Source organism: Python bivittatus, unplaced genomic scaffold (genome assembly GCF_059951505.1).
Source record: "Python bivittatus isolate LINGU-HERP-01145 unplaced genomic scaffold, Pbiv_v1 ctg000020_np1212, whole genome shotgun sequence".
NCBI classification, from domain to species: domain Eukaryota; kingdom Metazoa; phylum Chordata; class Lepidosauria; order Squamata; family Pythonidae; genus Python; species Python bivittatus.
In genome coordinates, this window is record NW_028277030.1 from 78,254,360 (window position 1) to 78,275,030 (window position 20,671).

General features: G+C 36.2%; 1 protein-coding gene across 1 annotated transcript in view; it reads right to left on the bottom strand.

Annotated features, from left to right (window-relative positions):
- Positions 1 to 3,637: 3,637 nt before the first annotated feature.
- The window catches only part of LOC148217103 (calmin-like), a 50,137-nt gene continuing 33,103 nt past the window's right edge, over positions 3,638 to 20,671 (bottom strand). The window contains exons 3-9 of the mRNA XM_088130750.1: positions 13,683 to 13,778; positions 10,333 to 10,416; positions 10,008 to 10,028; positions 9,098 to 9,190; positions 6,588 to 6,766; positions 3,987 to 4,183; positions 3,638 to 3,831 (exon numbers count right to left, since the gene is read on the bottom strand). Of these exons, the coding sequence (XP_087986876.1) occupies positions 3,710 to 3,831; positions 3,987 to 4,183; positions 6,588 to 6,766; positions 9,098 to 9,190; positions 10,008 to 10,028; positions 10,333 to 10,416; positions 13,683 to 13,778 (792 nt within the window). The 3' untranslated portion in view covers positions 3,638 to 3,709. The remainder of the gene's footprint in view (positions 3,832 to 3,986; positions 4,184 to 6,587; positions 6,767 to 9,097; positions 9,191 to 10,007; positions 10,029 to 10,332; positions 10,417 to 13,682; positions 13,779 to 20,671) is intronic.

A 20,671-nucleotide genomic window follows, 5' to 3' on the forward strand; every position in this document is an offset into this window, starting at 1 on the left:
AATAGTTTATCATAAAGCCAGCTGTCAGGAATGTAAAAAAAGAACCTCTATAGCTCATAATTTGATTAGAGAATAACATTTTAGAATAAGGTGAACTTGTCCTTAAAAACCTTAACAGAAATTTTGAGTATCTGACAAATATCCTGTAAAATAGAGCCCATCATTAGTCAAATTCAAAGACAAAGCCTGTCGTTTTTTCTCCCACGTTGGAATAAAAAAGGTGCAGGATCATGAATTTTGGATTGGGGGTGAATGGAGGAAGAGAGTTTTGTCTTCTCTTCCTGTGCTAATCCACTGATGTCAATTCCTCTCTGAATCTGATGCTAGTTGTGGAGAAGAAAACAACGACATATTCCTTGATTTCTACAGTACAGCAATCTGGTGGGAGGTAATTTAAAAGCAGCAATCAGTGCATGGGAAGAGATTCCCTCTCAAGTCTACCAGGTTTGTGAATTAGTATCTCCTCCTCCACTGGTCCTACAGAGTATTGAAACATGTAGAGTTAACTTTAAATTTACTGGTATTTTACACTTTGGTAGAATTTACCAAGTGTAATAAAGAGCTGTAATATCCTTCCTTTATATAAGTGTGAAAGACTGGTGATATGTGGAGCCTCCAGGGAAGATAATGTGAAGAAAAATAAAATTGGATAAAATGGTTAATATGTAATGATGCCAGTGGTAATTAACTTTTAATCAGCCCTGTGTCTAATTCTTACCTTGCATTTAGATTTAGAAATGGTAAAAAATAAAATGGCTTGAAATGGCTCCTAGCAGGATGAAGAAAAATGGATAGCAGAAAAAGTAGACAAGCCAAAAAACAATGAAAGAGCATAAAGATACAGAAGTCCATAGTGAAAACAGATGTTTGTGCTCTTAAAATTAAGAGACCCTTCAACTTCCCATTCTTATTCCCATTTAATTATTTGTCCCTTCTAAAATGTCTGCCCCATCTTATTTGTAAATGCTCTTTTAATGCAAACAAAACTGCTAAAATTTGTAGGCTTATTTCTTTTTTCTATTGTGCTCAGTTGTGAAACTTGGAAGAAAGAAGATTTTGGTTTATAGCTTGTAGTTAATAAAGAAAATGTTACAAGTTATCTCAATGCCTTTAAAATAAATACTATTTCTTGGGAACTAAGAGATACATGAAGGTGGATCCAAAGTTCTAGGAAGGAACATGACTGAGAGGCAACAAATACTTTTCCTTCTACTCAAAACCTGAGCAGACCAAATTCCTCCTAATCCTTCAATGAATTACACTCGCTTTCTAAGAGTGTTACTTTTTAAACTTTTTGATCCTGTATCTGTGCAAACTATTCACAGACACAGGATCCCTTCCTTTAAGCTTACCCTTTTAACTGGCGAGCTCGAGCAGGTAAGGGGCTAGATTCAATTCAACCTCCAGACTGAATCCAATTCCCCATTCTGCTATAGACAATAATCTTCCAGCAGGACAGTGATAAATGTGATTACAGCGACACTAGCAACTGATTTCTAGCAGCTACATATATACACCTCTTTCTGGGTAGAGGTAGTCTAGGTTATCCACAAAAGTTGTTTGGGGCTCACTGTCATTTGGTCATTCTTTGTCATTTATGCATTTATCTATTTAAACTACTTGTATACTGCTTCTCATTTACAAAAAAAGAAAAAAGAAACCAAAGTGATTTACAGTCACTTCCTTGTGTAAACTGTACTTCTTCACATATAATAATATATACATAATACAATTCAATAACTTATTTTAATAATCTATTCTGAGAATTGTTTCTATTTTTTTCTATAGCACAATGCTAGCTGGCCTGTAGTACCTACATATCAAAAATTAGGTTTGGGTAATCCTGAATAGAAGGAAAACATTATTTGCAAATGGCTAGAATAACTCCAATGCAATGTACTGCTTACATCTTCCCAACATGCTTCAACTGATAAATGATTATTCCAGATTATAAAAAAGAAAGAAAGAAAGAAAGAAAGAAAGAAAGAAAGAAAGAAAGAAAGAAAGAAAGAGCAAGACAGATGATGCTACTGCTATTTTAACCATAGAGTAGAAAGGGATTTCAGAGATCATGTAATTCCACCATTTGCTAAAACACTTCAGACAGTTGTACTCAACTGTGTAACTTGTGCTATAGTGACTACTGAACCCACTACAGCACAACCAACACAAGCTATGAAAAGGATCACACTGCCATACATCAGAAACATCTCAGAAACAACCAACAGACCATTACAACTACATGGCATCGCTGTAGCACACAAACCAACTAAAGCCCTCCAAAACATCTTAAGTAAACCAAAAGACCCAACAGCTCAAGAAGAAAAACCAGGAGTCATCTACAACATAGGGTGTAAGGACTGTAACAGCCACTATGTAGGACAGACAGAAGACTAGCAGAGCGCATCCATGAACACCAAGAAGCAGTCAGAAGACACAATGAAAACTCCTTAATCTCACAACACATGGACAGACTCAGCCATAGTTTCAAGTGGGAATCTGTGAGCATCCTAGACCAAGCTAAATCCAAAAACGCTAGGGAATTCCTGGAAGCTTGGCACTCAGACACATCAGCCATCAACAGACGGATAGAGATAAACCACATTTACACACCATTCAAAAGAGACAATAAGAAAGCTAAGAAGGAAATAAAAAGACCAGAACATATCCTCTCCAGCAACTCACACCTAGATAAGCAGGGATTAACACCAGACAAACAATCATGCAAGCAGAAAACAATACTCTAATCACGGAACTACCAAGTAGACAGACAATCAAGCAGACAAACAATCAAGCAGAAAACAATACCCTAATCAAGAAACTATCAAGGAGAAAACCACACCGCCACCAACACTGGCAGGGCAAGCTACTGTATACTAACAGGGAGCAAACCCCACACTCACAAGCACTGATGATATTACCTAGTCAGGTAATGAAATGTCTGCAAACAACCAAGTTCAGAGAGCACCAAGGACTCCACAGAAATCAAATCCTATGGCAGTATTTGCTTGAATTAAAGATTAAGACTGTTAGAAGTAAAAGGAAGGAATTAAAAGTTGGTTTATTTGATCAAGGTGAAAATAAGACATTGTTTGCAAAGTTCTGGCAACCCTTTATGGACTTTTTGCTGACACCAAGCTTGAAAAGTTGATGTTCTGTGATTTTGCTTATAGATAAGGGATGGGATATAGGATGAAGAGATATCTGTTTAACCTTATAGGGGGTGAAGAGTTATTAGGTTTGTTTATATTTGTTGTGACGAAGGTTGGAAGTCACTTCTTTATATATTTTTCTTTTTTTTATTATATTCTTTCTTTTCTTTTTCTTCTTTCTTCCTTTTTCTTTTTTCCTGCACTTTTTATTCTTTCTTTCCATTTTCTTCTCTTTCTCTAAGTATAGTTTGAATTCATTTTTACTATTGTAATTAAAATTCTTAATAAAAATTATAGTTAAAAGTGTTGATAATTTTTAAAAAAATATATTATCATCAGATCTCCAAAAACAGCTCTTTAAAATTATTCCTCATCTTTCCAAAGCTGAGATCCTAACTGAAGCCCACTGTGCCATCTCTTTCCATTTCAAATTCTTTTCCTCATTTTTCTAAATTTAATTTCTTCAACCATGGCCCCAATGCTCATCAACTCAAACTATGTTTAGATATTGTTTAAACCTTTACTATTGTGTGTGACAACATTATTGTACATTGTAATTAAGAACATACATCTGCCTCCTGTGCATGGCTTGCTGTGTTATGAGGATCTGGGTAATGTTTCAGAAACTGTGCTACATAGGTCATAACTGATTTTTCATCCGGTTTATCCACATCCACATCTGAAAAAAATGAGGAAAAAAAATTAAAACAAAGTGTAAAAACATGACATAAAAACAAATACTGTCCTTGCCACATGAGAAACAAAAAATAGATAAAACAGATGAACACATTTAAAAACTGTTCAAAATAGATCACACATTAAATGTTATACTACCTTCAGGATCAAGGAGTCTTGGAATTCCCAGTTCTGTTTCTGCAATTGTAAAGGCCTCTTCCAAATTTTTTTTGTTAGACTGCATTTTCACCCTCTCCAAATCCACTAGTTCTGGACGGATAGCATGAATAACTGAATGAAAGGCAATACCACTTCTCCAGCTTTGTCCAAAATCCTTGACTTCAATTCCAGTTTGCCTTAACAATAAAAAATAACACACTACCAACTTGTACAGACTTATTGTTGAACTTCTAGTATTAATCCATTATATTAAGGCTATATTTGCAGCGCTTCTGGAATAAATACTCTTTTTGATTCAATTACCTGTATTTTCTGGTTCCATTCTGTTTTTATCTGAACTCTCATTTAAATATAATTTAATTTATATCTATGGAATTGTTACATGATGGATTTAGAAATTCTGCCTCTGACTTAGTAACTTTAGAAGTATTTGAGAATTGCAATATTACAGCAGAGGTCCTAGATGAGATAAGAAAGGAAAATCAGTGGTATTCCTTGCAATTTTCCCAGAAAAACTAAAGGGTATGTCAAACTCTGAGTGTAGTATATTTTGTTCCCATGAACGTATTTCCAGGTATCAAGATCTGCAAGGAAGACCTTCTTAAGATTGCCTTCAAATTTAGAAAGCTGTCCATCGGCATCTGAGTAGATTCTTTTCCTGTATCGCACCTAAGCAATAGAATGCATTTCCTATGGAGATGGTCTTCTTCCTACTCTCTAGAAAAGCACACAAGCTGCATCTGTTTTGCCAGGACCTTATTATCATTTTTTAAAATGTTGTGCTTTATATTCTTGTACTTATTAGCTGCTTTGAGTATTCAGTTGAAATAGAAAAATGGGATGTAATTTGTACAGCTAAAAACATTAACTTACTTTTATGCATTCATATTTAGTTTTATGTTACTTCTTTATTGTCCAATTATCTCATGTTTCAGTGTCATTACATACTGTAATCATATATTCAGACAGTGACATGGGAACATAAATAATTTGCTCTTCTGCAACTTAGATTTTCAGACAAAGTAGTCAGTCAAAATCTCTTCCAAGCAGAGTACATCAAGGAAAATTAGGCTAGACCAGGACATATCAAATTAAATCAGGTTTCTTTCAACCTAATTTGGCACATGGAAAGTAGTGAGTGACACCTGCTGGCAAACCCACAGAGAAGATGCCTCAACAGAAAGCTGACACCATCTGAAACTACATAGGCTGGCAAGAACCATAGTACAACCTCCAGTCCTGCAAAAAATGGCTTGAATAAGGCAGAAGGGATGTAGATGTAATGGGGACTCATACACTAAGTCAAAGAAAAGCAGCACATCTTCAAACTAGGAAGTCACTGGAAATAGTGTTTAAGGTTTTCCCCATAACAGGTGAGCTTGCATCCGCTTCTTTAAGGCAGCACTAGGACCCAAGTCTGAAGAGATCATGACAGAAAGCAATATAAAGTCCCACTGTACAAAATAATACAATAAAGATGCCAGATATAACTACTGAATCATTTTCCCTTGCCATGTCATACTAGTACATAGATATTGTCTAAAATATTTATAAGTAGTCCTCATTCAGCAAGCACAATTGGACCAGCAACTTGGTTGTTAAGCAAAGTGGTCAGTAAGTGAAATTGCAACTGTGCTTATGATCTTACTTCAGTTTTTCTTTGCTTTACAAACCTGCAAAGGTCATAAATGCGAGGATTAATTGTAAAGTTACTTTTTCCTCACTGTCATAACTACGAACAGTTGCTAAATGAGGCAGTTGCTAAACGAGGACTACCTGCAGATGAATTGAACATCAGCACTGCCATGAGTTCAAGCAATTCTACTATACATAATTTAATTCCAGAAGCTCACAGTAACTTTTGACTTTTAATTAAACTATACAAATGTTATGAGATCTAAAGTATATAAAACTATCATTCAAAATCAAATGCCTGCATCTTGAAGAGCAAGTCAAGAGCATAAAAGGGTAAGATTACAAATTAGCTTGAGGAACATTAATTTCTTCATTTAAATTAGTTATGATTTTATACCTCTTGTATATTGGTTTCATACAATTATCTCCTAAAATCTTAAATACAATATTGTGCACTTTTTAAAAAGCTGTCTGAAATCTACAACCATGAATTATATCATTTATAGGGGAAATATTGTGAAACTTACAAAAAGAATATACTGGCTAATTCTAAGAATATATTGACAAGAGAAGAGAATATAACATCTCAAAGCAGAGGAAGAAAACTTCTGGCCCACATACAATCCCCAACACTTTGGGATAATGTTACTAACACTGGCAGAGAAAACTCCCCATGCTGCACAAAATTGCAGTGACAAAATTAGCTCACTTTGGTGCCAAAAAAAAAAAAAAAAGCACAATCGAAGGAGCTTAGGAGTGGGAATGTAAGTGGTCTGTCTCCTCAAACTGTACCACTTCTGTCTTAAAGTAACTCTTACTGAAGTGAAGAATTACATTTAGGATTTCAATATGATAAAGTACATAGAGATTTCTTTCTTTCTCACTTTTTACTCATCTTCCTGATATAAATTATTTCATTGCACTGTTTAACCCATCATTGCTTACTTTGCTGCTGTGTACTGCACCCATTTTAGCAAAGCCTTCTTTGCATTTCCTTGGACTTTAGTTAAAACTTTCCGCTTGGATGGTGGACTGGCAGTCTCACAGCTGACGACACTATCCACAGATGATGTACTACTGCAGAGTGACTGCAACTGTGGCAGGTTGCTTGTAAGCTCCTCTATCTATACATAGAAGAAAGATTCTCAATGCATTAAGGGTAGTGGAAATGATGTTAGCAATAGATCTTTTGTTCAACAGCTGATTAACAGGATATCAAGAATTATCATGAAAACATGCAAATCAAAAATTGCTTGACAAGACTAATAAACTCCATACTGAAACTCTGCATTCTAAGAAGATACAACTGAAAGGATGTAGGGCAGGTTCATATTTATCAGCCTCACCCATGGAATTGTATTGGCCAAATGACAGTTGTATGCAAGAGCCAACCTGATGAATTGGTACCTTCTCAAACAAACTGCTTATGTGATTGCCATAATTTCTTCGGACTGCAGGTCTGAAGATCATGACAGCAAGCAACATAAAATCCCACTGTCACTATTAATATGCAAATTGTTGATACCTACACAAAGTGCTAAGGTGCACTAATGCCCTTTCATAAGGAGTAGCAGAATCTCTTGGGCAGCAGGAGCATTCTTGAGATACAAATGAGAATAGGCATAATTACATGGATCTATCTTACATATGCCATATACACAGAAAAAAGGTAACTACAGAAAAATATGAATCTGGAACCACTCTATTGGAATAAATCCTATTTCATAGACTGGAAGAAATGCAGGAGAAATTGCTCTCCCATGTGCCAGAAATACAGAAAATACAGATCTTAACAGCCAGAGAAGTTCATAATGGGAGAAAATGTCCCTTGGTCAGGCTGAGCTAAATAGGGCTTACCTAAACTCAGTGGGATCTACTTTTCAATAGAATGGCTAGGTTTGCCCTATTCCTTTGATTATTTTAGCATGCTAAAATATTTGGATTATCAAAAATCCATATACTTCCAGAACACATACTGGTAGTCCTCATTTAACAACCACAATTGGGACTGGCAACTTGGTCATTAAGCAAAGAGGTCGCTAAGTGAAACTGCGACTGTGTTTATGATCTTACTTCAGCTTTCCTTTGCTTTACAGACCTGCGAGGATAGGTTGTAAAGTTACTTTTTCATCGCCATTGTAACTCTGAATGCTAACCAATGCAGTTGCTAAACAAGAACTACCTGTACAACTTACCTAAGAAAACAAAGAAAGCAAAACAATTTTATATTAATTACTGTTGGCCTTCTCTCTAAACTGTGAGCAAACAAACAAAAAAAAAACACTCCCACGAATGCATAATGATTCCATTGTTTCCCTCATTTTGGAGTTTGTTTTTTAAAACTGAAAAACAGTTTAAATATGTTCTAATAATAAATATTTTTTCTAAATAAGAAAACATCTCTTGAATATAAGTGAATCCAAAACATGCTACCAGAAGGGTCTTGCTGTATGTTAAATATTCCAACATGGTGATTTTTATTTATAGTCAGTGGCAGAGTGCTCCAAATTGGATTACAATCAGTACAGTACTCCAGTTTCCTGATTTTTTCCCCCCCTGAGAAATACTCTCTTCCATTGAAAGAAGTTTATGATTTTCTAGTTCATTCCCATTTTGTGCTTACTGATTGTTAAGAAGTTTTGTGCTTATTTTGCATGTATTTATTTATCAAATGTATTTATTTTATTGTTCAGGGTACTTTTTCCCATTAAACCTTTCTACATCAGCCTGCACCTTCCCTCACTGACTTTAATTCCTGATCTGCAAAATTTTATTAGAAGAAGGTCCTTCATGAAGCATGGAAAACTGTAGAAACTTCAGGACATACACAATCCTCTGACAATGGAAAAAACAAAACCAAACCCACATATATACACATCCAACCAAAGACAAATTCACTTTTTTAAAAAAATCAACTGAAGTCCCATCACAGGACAATGAAAAGAGGAGGGGTTTTTTTTTGTATAGCAGGAGTTGGAACAGTAGCACGGTGAGAAGTATCAAACTGTATTGCCTGTGATGATTTCTGACTTACATATCCCTAGATAATTTATAGTAACATTTTATCAGCTCTGTGTCCTGAATAATAATAATAATAATAATAATAATAATAATAATAATAATAATAATAATATACAAATTATTTTGTAATAATATAAAGACTTGCAAACAGATGTAGAATTACTTTGGCAAAAGAAAGCAAAGATAGTACCAACAGTAATAGGCACATTGGGTGCCATCCCAAAACATCTGGAGCACCACTTGAACACCATCGGCATTGCCAAAATCACCATCAAAAGGCACTTTACTTGGAACAGCTTACATCCTGTGACGATACCTTTAATATTATTAAACAACATCTGCCTATCCCAGGTCCAGTTTAAACATCTGGGTAACTATGTGACCAATCATAATAATTTGCCTTTTATTATTTTTAAAAAGGGAAAAAACTATACCTGGAAATACAGGATTATTGTCCACACCAACCCAAGCACAATAGATGGTCTTCCATCAGCAATATCAGTTGAATTAATGTTGACAAGCTTAATCTGTTTTGGGGTGGGGAGATGCAAGCACATTATCATCATGCATTAGAGAAAGCCACAACAGTTGGGTAGCTTGATATAAGATGGAGCTATTTGTGGACATATTTATGAGTCTTAATATAAATAGCATATATTCGCAAAATGAGTACTACACCTACAGTTATTCTTCCAAATTAAAAAATGATATATGCAAACACTTGTCAATTTATGTTTACGTTTCTTAGATAGAATGAAATGTACATGAAACTACACCATGCAGATTCTGCAAACTAGGGCAGTTTGCTCTGTAGATTAGGAAGAAAACAACATGCTGCTGCTCCATGGATGCTTTTCAAACACACGTTTAGGCATATAAACCTTGACTTCACTTGTCCGTTCCTAGATCCCATACATTCTTTTACTGATAAAAATTAAAAGAGTCCCCTGCATCCATCTGCCTGAGACAGGAAGCCTGAATCATTTGAGCTTACTATCCCCTGCAGAATGCTTTCACTCCTCAGATCAAACAGGATAGAAAATTAATATGAGGAAGCAAGCAAGGGGTAGGATAAGAAGACAACTATTGGCATGAACTTGCAATCATTGCCCCAATACGTTCATCTGAGAAGATAATCTGGCAGTGCACTGAAGAACTACAATTACCTTTCTAGGTAACATCTTTCTGCTCTCTATATTCCCTACAATATGTATGTCTATGTACCTTTTTGCTCCCTACATAGAGTACTTAAATAATATTGTTAATTCAGTTATAAAAAAGATCCATTTAATTTCACTGAAATCTGTAATACTGTTGAATGTTTGATAAAAGTATTATACTAACCGGTGATCCTCTATACACGGACTAGCATGGAAAACAGATAAATATGCATTTAAAATCCTATATGTGAATGTTTAGAATAAGGAGATGAAATAAAAATATGCTTCATACAGGGTAACTAAATAACATGAAAAGTGTTTGCTAAGTTAGTGCTTCAAACTCACTACTTCCTATCATCTCTATGTTGTTTTTACTGCTTTAGTTCCTGAAATTCTTATTTTAACTTTTATTTAATTTCATCCCAACCACAGAGTAGGGCAAAATTGCGACTGGTTAAGGCTGGTATGTGTGGAAGAGGCAAATTGCTATACAGAACTCTGAAACTTACCCGACGTCCTTCTAGGAACTTAAGGGCAGTACCAATGTTGGCTACTCCATGAATTCTCTTCAGTTTTCGCCCTTGTTCACAAGGCTTTAAAAAGTATAAATAAAAAAGGGCAATTAACATTTAACAAATCACAGTGTTAAAATAGACTGGAGCTAAAAATTTCATAATGTCAATATCTCAGCAAACTCACTAGAAAGGAAACACACTGGATATTTATATTTCCAAATAAATAATCCAATTTTTTTAAAAAAGATCATTGACCTGTTAAAGTTCCAATTCTTTTTATATTTATATTCTGAGGGAGCAGCATCTGGCAACTACCAGTAATTTATACAAATCAGTTGTAACTGTTTACCATAAGTCAGAGTCCTCCCTTGTGATAACTTTCAGATATGTTGCAGTTAAACACCCCAAAACCTCAGCCAATGGCCACGCTAACTGGATTAGGCATTGAAGCTAAAATCAAACAAATATGGACAGCATCAGACTAGGAGAAATTGCCTTAAACTGTACTGACATTTTTAATATCAAGACAGTGAAGTGGCAAGCTGCTGACAAATATATTTTATTTTGGTTTCGTTTAGATTTTGTTCTAGATTTTTTTTAAAAAAATGAGAATATTTTGGACAAATGTAGAACCAATCAGCCTCAATCATTTAATTCTCTTCTCTTTAAGCTTCTCTTTAAAGCTTCTTTTTAATAAAACTAATTTGTGCTGTTTTTCAATAAAATAAAAGTAACCCCAAAACTTTGTATTTAAGATTCATTCTACCACAAGAGGGAGTATTTTTTCTTATTAAAATAATAGGAGATGACTAAAAGTTATTTAACAGTTAGGAACCAAAGTGCTGTTTGAAGAAAATTGCACTCAGACTACAATAAATGATCCAATTTTACAATCCATATGAAAAAACTGCATGGATTACTGGATTATAAATCAAACAAGTGGTCACTGGGAACTGATACATTATAGCACCAATAGGAAAAATACAAACTTTTGCCTTTCTTTCCTTACTGTATTGTTAAAGGCATCATGTTATCAGTTTATCTATATACTACTAAAACTCTCCTGTTTGTTTCTTTATTTGTAACCTTCAATTGAGTGAAACAGTGCATCATAGGGCAACAATTTTTGAACCAAGGTACCTCAAATGGGCTAACTTACAGAATGCATTCAAAATCGAGGACTCATTACGCCCGTGGGACTGAAATTTGGCAAAGTGCTGCTGCAGTCACATTATCGTTATTTCCAACACTCCCTGCCAGCTTCCCACACGGGAAGTCAATGGGGAAGCTGGCAGGAAGTTGGAAGTCACTCCAGCTCCCACTGCTTTTTTGCCTACGGTCATTCTATTTCTCTGTTTAGGTAAGAAAATATCTCTGAAACATGAACCCAGTGAGTCATGGGTTGTCCAGTCACTGATAAATCCACTCATTTGTGTTTCAACATATATATATGGCAGGAGTCGAGTGTTCTTTGCATTGGAGCAAATTGCTCCCAGTGAATTTACAGGGTAGACATCACTCGCACCTTGGTTGTACAGAATACCTATTCTTGAGACCTAATTTGCTCAACATTTCAGCAGTTTAGGTCCTGAAACAGATTCCTCTGAGCAGTGACACTATTATATCTGTGCAGTGAACTGGTTTCTGATTAAACTTGCCTAATTCTGCTCATTTCTTCTAGGACAGATTTCTCCATAATAGTGCTTCCAGCTGCCTCAGAATCTGTGTTATCATGATCCATGGCCATGTTGACTGGGATTACAGGAGATTAGTTGGACCTAAATTGTGAAAGACTACTGTTGGCTGGAATCTCTGTCTAAAATTTCTCACCTTAAGATAAATACTGTAGATAGATATAAATGTTATTAAAAGCTTTAAAGAGAACATTAAAAACTAATACAAACTAATACAAAGATAACAAAGAAAGAAAAAACAAAAAACAAAAGTGCAGAAAGAAAGAATAAAAAGAAATAGAAAGAAGCTTCCGATTTCCTTTGCAGTAAATTGAAGTATAATTAAACAATTATGTCTTACTCTATCATTACAAAACAGCTCACTTTTTTCTATTATCCAGTTTTTTTCTAATCATCAAAATCACAAGTCAAAAGAGCATTTTTTTCCATTTCATGCAAAAAATCTATAAGGGGTTTTCAGTCATCCATAAATGTAGATATTCTCTTTTCTCTGATCAAGGACGTTAATTTAGCCATCTCTGCAAGTTCCATCATCTACACCAATCATTCCTCCCTTATGGGTAGTTTCACCTTAAAACTGTTTACTGCCCATGGGATCTGGACTTGGCAACCTTTTCACAGAGAACCTGATTCTACCATGAGTGCCAGCAAAGATTACAATTAGAATTCAAAAGATAATATTTCAGAAGGAAATCATATTCTAATGAATACATTAGGACTACCTCATTCACCTCATTGGAAAGAGCAAATCCATAAAAGCAAACAGTGTCTGGGTTCACACAGCATTCTTGACAGAGGCCTTGTTTTAACTATGGTTTGTTGAAAAAACTAAAGAGACCTAGTACACACTAAGCCATAAACCAAGATTTATAAATAACAATGACTAGCACACCATAGTACTAAGCCAAAATGAAACATTGTAAAACATAACTTGATTTCTTAACACAATGTTCTCTTGATGCTCTATAATACTAATTGAAAATATTCACATTATTTTAATGCTTACTTTTTCATTCATTTGCTTTTCTAGCTTGGGTTATGTACACTGGATGTTCAGCAATCCATAAATCCACCTATTATACCAGAATCAATATTATACAGTACAGGTAGTCCTTGACTTACAAACATTCGTTTCACAACCATTTGAAGTTACAATGGCACTGAAAAAAGTGACTTGCAATTGACCCTCACACTAACAACCATCGCAGCATCCCCACAGTCACATAATCAAAATTCAGGTGCTTGGCAACCGGCATGTATTTACTATGGTTGCAGCATCCCGGGATCACCTGATTGCCATTTGCGACTTTCCCAGGGGGCTTCCGACAAGCAAAGTCAACGGGGGAAGCCAGATTTGCTTAACAACTGGATGATTCACTTAATGACCGCTGTGATTCACTTAACAACTGCGGCAAAAAAGGTTGTAAAAGGTGTGACTCACTTTACGATCACATCACTTAGTGATGGAACTTACGGACCCAATTGTGGTTGTAAGTCGAAGACTACCTGTATGCATTATTTATTATGCAGCAGGAAAAGAACTTTAGCATTTCCATGCTTCAGGTAAAGGCCTGAAAAAGCATTATTTACAAAGCATGAATAAGATCAATTAATAAAAAAATAAGTATTTTGTATACAAAAAATACTTACCAATTTTTGTCCTGAAAGGACCTCCAAAAGAGCAATCAATACAATGCCATCTCTGATGTCTTCAAACAGATCATTGACTACCATGGGAGGACTACGCTGTGAATGAAAGTAGAAAAATTTGAAGTACAAAATTTTAGTTACAAATTGTTCTCACACTGTACCTCCCTCAGTTTCATCATGATTTTCTAGCTTCCTACTTTACCATTATCATTAACATGTAAAAGGATTTGAGAAAGAGAAAAAGAATGTATTATAGAGAATTGGCTAGGCTGGGAAACTGAAAAGCATTCTGGAAGAAGGCAATGGGAAATCACTTCTATACTCTTATCAAGGTTACTTTATAGTTGTATTCCTACAGTCACCAGGGGTCAAGCTTTACTTGAGAAAGTCCTTACATTTCTTCATTATTATTATACAGAAAATAAAAATTAGATTAAAAAGAAAAGTATCCAGAAAACTTTTCTTGATGGAGCAAAATTATCCTGGGAGAATTCTCTTGTGTATCTCTTCTGAATACAATTTATTTTCCTTATGTTTAATCATATGCTTGGTTGCTTATATCATATATAGACACAGAGTCACTTCGTGTGAGATGGGCTGCTATATAAATTTGACAGATAAATAAATAAATAAACAAATAAAACAAATACAAGGAAGGAAGGAGCATCAGGTAGTATTCATTCCAACCCACCTCTATTTGCAGTAAAAGCAGTACTTATTGTATTCTCCTTCCTATGCAGCACCTGTATAAGATTCACTACATGTGTGTCTTTAGCAAGAATGTATTCTTTATTAGATCAATTTTTCCTTATTTTCTCACATTTGGTTGGTGCATTCGTCTTATTGCTTCTATTTTTGCTTTTATGCAGCACCTGTCTTCAGCTTGTTCTTCCCATGCACACACTGCTATAACACTGGGATGAACAATGCATGGAAATTTCCCCCTTTCTGTCTAGACCAGTCTTCCAAATACTGAAAATACTAACAAAGTAATACAGACTTCCTCTACTTTATACTTCAGCAAGTATTGTAGAAAAGCTGGTCATGAATTCAAGTAGTCCAACTACAGACATCCTATATATATATACCTATACTCTATTTTAGATTTGGAATAACTTGAGAGATGCATCACCTAGTAAGCCATTATGCTACTTTGGAACTTCTTCCCCTTGGTCTGTGGTATAATATCCATCTGCCACAGTCACTGTGAGATTTGCCCCGTTCGACAGAGAAACTCTCGTGACACGTGTGGTTCACAAAGAAGGTTTACTCATGCGTAACGTAGTAGTCACAAGCAAAGCCAGGACTGGCTTGGTACAATTGCATCACTTGTTATATTCCCCCCTTCCCGCACTTTTTTCCCGCCCCGCGATCACGTTGCTGCTGCGGATTATTGGCCCCCCCAATAATCCCCCTTGATTGTCCATGATGGCAGGTTCGGTCAGGGTCCATTGTCCTTGATGGGCAGTCCCCCCCGGCTTGGGTTGGTCCCTCCCCGTTACGTGCAAGCCCGCGGGTTCTGTGCTGCGCGCGATCTTGTTTCGCTGCCTGCGGCCCCGTTCATTGTTGGCTCGCGCCGTTATCAGTTTATAGTTAAAAGCTTCCGCTGCGGTTTTCCTGTTTGGCTGGGCGCAGGTGGCCCATTAATTAGCGGCACTTTCAGTTCCTCTTTCCCTCGCTAGCTGCCGCCGGTGGAGTTCGCTGGCTATGAGCTTCCCCGAAGCCCCGTGCTGACCGAACCTGACAGTCACAACGTTCAAATATTTTCTTACAATAATATCTAAAATAGCATAAGAATTGATGAGAAGCTAAACAGTTATAATGAGCAACAATGATGCCATTTTGCACGGGAGGCCTAGCACTGTCATGGGTAAATGAGCACATTGCAAAAGTTGTGTGAAAGGAAGAATATAGACTTAGACATTGTTATTTACTGCAGGGACTGTCTCTGTAGCCATTGTGACTAACCACAGATAAGAAGGGAGGGGAATTGCATGTGGGGCTCCATGCTCGGAAAGCGTAAAATAGGTGAAGGGAGCATGTGATTAGCTAATGCCTTACACCCTCATTGTTAATGACTGACTTAAACTTTTGAACTAGAAATCTGTAAGAGAGGTGGCAAGGGATGGCCCAGGGTGGCCACCACCCATCTCTGCCTACTTCCTGATGTGGGCTCTATTGCAATAAAAAATGTCCTGATCGCTCCACAAGTGTCTTCCTGCTTTTTATTGTAGCCCAGCTTGGGAACAAACTTCTTAACTTCTAACAGTGGGCTCAGAGTATACTGCTGCAGCCACAAAGCAGCAAGATTCTTGTTAAGAACCAAATATTATTTTAAACCAGTCAATCTAAGATTGAAAAGTCTAGATGAAAATAGGAGTCTTAAAATATGAACTTTATGCATAGCTAGGCTCTAAATTTGCTTAGCCTTTCACTAGAAGAGAAGGAGAGAGAAGAAGAGAAGGAGGTTACTTTTTAAAAAGGATATAGCTTTTAAAAATATACAAGCCCTATAATTCTAGATTACCAGAACTGAACAAACAATATATTTTGAAACAGTACAAAGTTTCCATTTTCATATGACATATTAAGACACTTTTCTCAAGTCTTAAGCTGGGCAAACAGGGTAAGGCCCATGAAGAGAATGAAAGTTATTCAGCAGCAAATGTTTGGCTGACAAATCAATTTTGTAAAATTCATTTTTTACTCTATGTTCTACTTATACTATTCCACATGTTTGTTTAATAATAAATCATCAGTTCACATTCCCCCACCATTTATTCTACCCATTTCTCTCCTATGTTCAAAGATGCCAAATGGTTTAACTTACATCAGCACTTGGCTTAGTTCAAGTAATGACATCTAAATGTATATACATTTTTTCTCTATTTTCTTGCTACTCCTTAGCTAACAGAACATCCATACCATAAATCTTTAAAAGGTTACCTTATTATTAGCATAAATCCATACCTTTTTAGCTTGTTCAGTTCCTAACGATTAAAGCTAGACAGCTGGAGGTCACATAAAAGTCTCCTTTCTAAAATATTAAGATGACTGAACATGGCAGAAGGGATGTAGTATTCCTGTTCCTTAGTGGTCCCATAAAACTAAAAATACACCCATAGGTTTGGATTTTTGTTACAAGGTATATTATTTTCTGATACTTGCTGTCTCCATTCCACAATTTCCAAAAATGTAAGGACATACAGTTGCTTATTTTGAAAATGTATGAACTGTTTCAATCTGAAAAGTTTCCAAGCAGTGTGCATAAAGTGACAGTAATACAATACTAATGCAACATCTTATTACAATAATAAATCATTATTCAAAATCAGCATCAAAATCATTCATCTATCTGTGCCTTGAAGCGACGCTAATTATTCTCTAAAGGATTTCTGAAAGTTGAGAGGTAGAAGAATGGGAGCCACTCTTGCCTTGAAGTGGTAAGCTGTCTCAACGCAGGGGGAGACCCCCAGACAATGTCCGCTTTTATGCTGTCTTTCTACCTCAAGATGTGTGGACTTGGACTTGGGCAGAATCTAACGGGGAAAGGCAGCCTTATAGATCCACAGGGCATGCACTACAGGGTTTTATACATAACAACGAACACTTCTAGTTGCACTCAAAATCATATAGGTAGTCAGTGCAGCCTCCATAGCAGCACACAAGCTGCTGCATTTGTACCAGCTGAAGTTTCTGGGTGGTCTTCAAGAACAGCTCCATGTTAAGTGAATTATAGCAATCTGGATAAAACTGACAAGAATATGAGTGGCCATTTTCAGTGCTTCCTGTTCTAGATAAAGCTGCAAATGATGCACCAAACACTGGTAGGCAAAGGCCTTCCTGGCCATTGCTTTTCTCAATGCTTTTATGTAGACATTAAACAGGAAGAGGAAAGGGAAAGGGACCAAGCCTGGGGAAACCCATAATGGAGTACTGAAGGGCCTGATCCCTCAACCCCGCAAACCCGCACCGCAAACATAGACTGGAACCATCTGTTAGGAAGGAACAAAATCACTAGAGTACAATGCCTCCAACTACCAACCCTTGCAGGCAGCCCACAATATTATAGAAAATATTACAGACAAATGGCCTTAAGAACATACACATAAAGCTATCTATAAACAGATAGAAAAAGATAAAAAACAGAAAAATAGAAATACAATACAGACTGTTTTTTCTTTAAAAGATAAGCTGTTACATTCTGTAGTAAGCTTACTAGATTACTGTGTCTGGGATTTCATTTTAATGCAAAAGTGTTAGTACACGCAGATGACCTGAGTTAGCATGTTAATTCATGTCAAATTCATAAGAACAAATATGAACTTAATCTTTTCTATCAGAAAAATCTATTATCTGAAATAGTTATACAGATTCATCTATTTCTCAAGCACACTGCTTTCTAATATATTAATCTGTAAAATAGGTTCAAAACTACAGTAATGAAACATTATGACTTTTTAAAGAATTCTGAGGTACTTAGAGGTTGTTCAAATTCAGTCTGAATACAGGTGGTTCTTGCTAATGATTACTCATTCGGTGACTGTTCAGACTTATGACAGCATTGAACAAGTGGTACTTACAACCAGTCGAAGTTTTGGCCGTTGCAGCATTCCTGTGGTCACATGATCGCAATCCAGACACTCAGCGACCAGCTCGCAATTATGATATTGCAGCATCTCATGGTCACACAATCACCATTCGTGACCTTCTTTGCCGGCTTCTGACAAACAAAGTCAATGGGGAAGCCAGCAGGAGGTCACAAATGGCAACCACATGAGTGTTTAATGACAGTGCAGGATTCGCTTAACAATGACAACTGGAAGTGCCAGAACTGCTGTCACTAAGTAGCACGGTCACATGATGTTGTGCCTTACAACTGCATCGCTTAGTGATGGAAATGCCAGTCCCACTTGCCACTGATAACCAAGGGCTACCTATATATCTGTTCTTTAACAAGTATGATTCCTCTCTAAAATAATAAAATGCAATGGTATTATATAAGAAGCATCTAGATATTATCACAATAATCATGAACATATGGTTTGTGGTTTTCATTTTACCAGTAGGATAGTTTAAAAGAATATAAGTCAGTATAAAATACTATTAATGGTTACTTCTATACATAGTAGCAAGCATAAAAAAAACAGGAAGCCTTTTAAAAGGTCATTAAATTGATTCCCTACCTTTCATTAGTGTTTATTAGTTTATTATGCTAATTCAGAAATGTTTAGTACGTAAACATATGGAGTGTGATAACTTTGGCAGTGTTGATACTCTCAAATAATGTGGTTTTAAGAGTGAGTAGGAGTGAGATGGCTACATTTATTGATGACACAAAATTATTCAGGATAATAAGAACAAAAGGGGAGCAACTAAAAAAAAAACTAGGAGAAAGTACATGAAAATACCAAATGCAATTCAAAGTGCAAAATAATAATAATAGAAAAACACATTACATATACATAAATGCTAATGGGAACTTCACTGGCAAAGACTGACCAGGAAAAAGGTCTTGGAAGGGAAGGAAGCAACTCAGTGAAAATGTCAATCCACTCTGCAGCTGTTATAAAACACCAAATATACCATGCATCATTAGCAAAGAAGCTAATAATAAATTTGCTGGGGTTGCCTTATCTTCATAATAGTCTATGATGCAACCATACTTAGATTACTGTAGACTGTATATACTGTAGACTACCATATCACAAAAGGATATTGAAGAGCAGAGGAAGATGGCCATCAACTTGGATCTCATTTCAAGGAGGCAAGACAAATTGATGGAGGGTATATTTGTTTTAATTCTTGTTTCCCACTGTCCTCAGAAGCAGAGGATGGACAGGTTTTATCCATAACCAGTCAAGTCTAGGACAGCCAACATTACAGCCAGAAATGCAGTCCTCTTAAGGGCCTACAGGTGCTCTATTTAAGAGCTTTATTAACAATTCAATTGGCTCTTCACTGATGATAAAGCATAACTGTTGGAGAAGATTTATGTCTCTCTTTTATCTCTTCCAAGCTCCTGTCTTGGCTTTACGTTACGGATTTTCCCTTGGCTTCACATCTCTCACACCCCTGCTTTTGACTTTATATTATGAATTCCAAACTGCTGTCCCCTATTATGAATTCCAGGTATGACACGTCTGTTAGTGAGTACCAACTATTACCTCCAACTGCTCTAACTATCCTGTAGGAACAGAAACAATATTCTTCTGAATACTGTTGTGAATACAAACCTGTGAATGAACATCTTTTGGAACAATCTGCCCCTGATATATGGCTGTCCCTGGCCCTGCAAGTCTTTAGAAAGGCAGTTAAGACCCAGCTCCTTCCCACGAGTGACTTCTGGGAGAGGTATGGAGAACTGGCACATCTCCGAATGAGTGGAGACAATGACCATGGCAAAGACTGAAGAACCGGTGACTAGACTGGTTCTATGGAACCTCTCCAGATAAGGAGAGGACAGGAGATTATCCACATGTGCTCCAGATGGCTGCTCCTCATGAGACCGCAGGACAGTGGTCCCCACAGGTTTGAGTGCCAGGAGATGAAGGGATAAGCCATCATGCTCATAACCATGGTAGAGCCTTTTAAAGGACACTGGGTTTGCTAACCTCACTTTCTAATCTCTGAAATTACCTATTTAGTTACCTAAAAGCTATTAGAGGTTTTTGGAATGACAAGTTTGAAAAGCCACCTGGTGATTTCACCTTCATTCTTGAACAAAAGAAAAATTAACTATAAACTTAAGAATTTAAAGCATTGGAAATAAATGGCAAAAAGCTAAATAAGACTTTGATCCAGGAAAGTTATAAATGAATTAAGGATCTAGACAAGTTTGGAATATTAAGCCTTTTACTACAAATTTTTGAAAATAATTATATAAATGAACAGCCTTTCATAGAAACTAAATTGTTTTGTCTATCCTAAGTCATAACAGAGATTTGAGACTTTATGATTTCAGAAACTGGACACTAGTAGGGATTAAA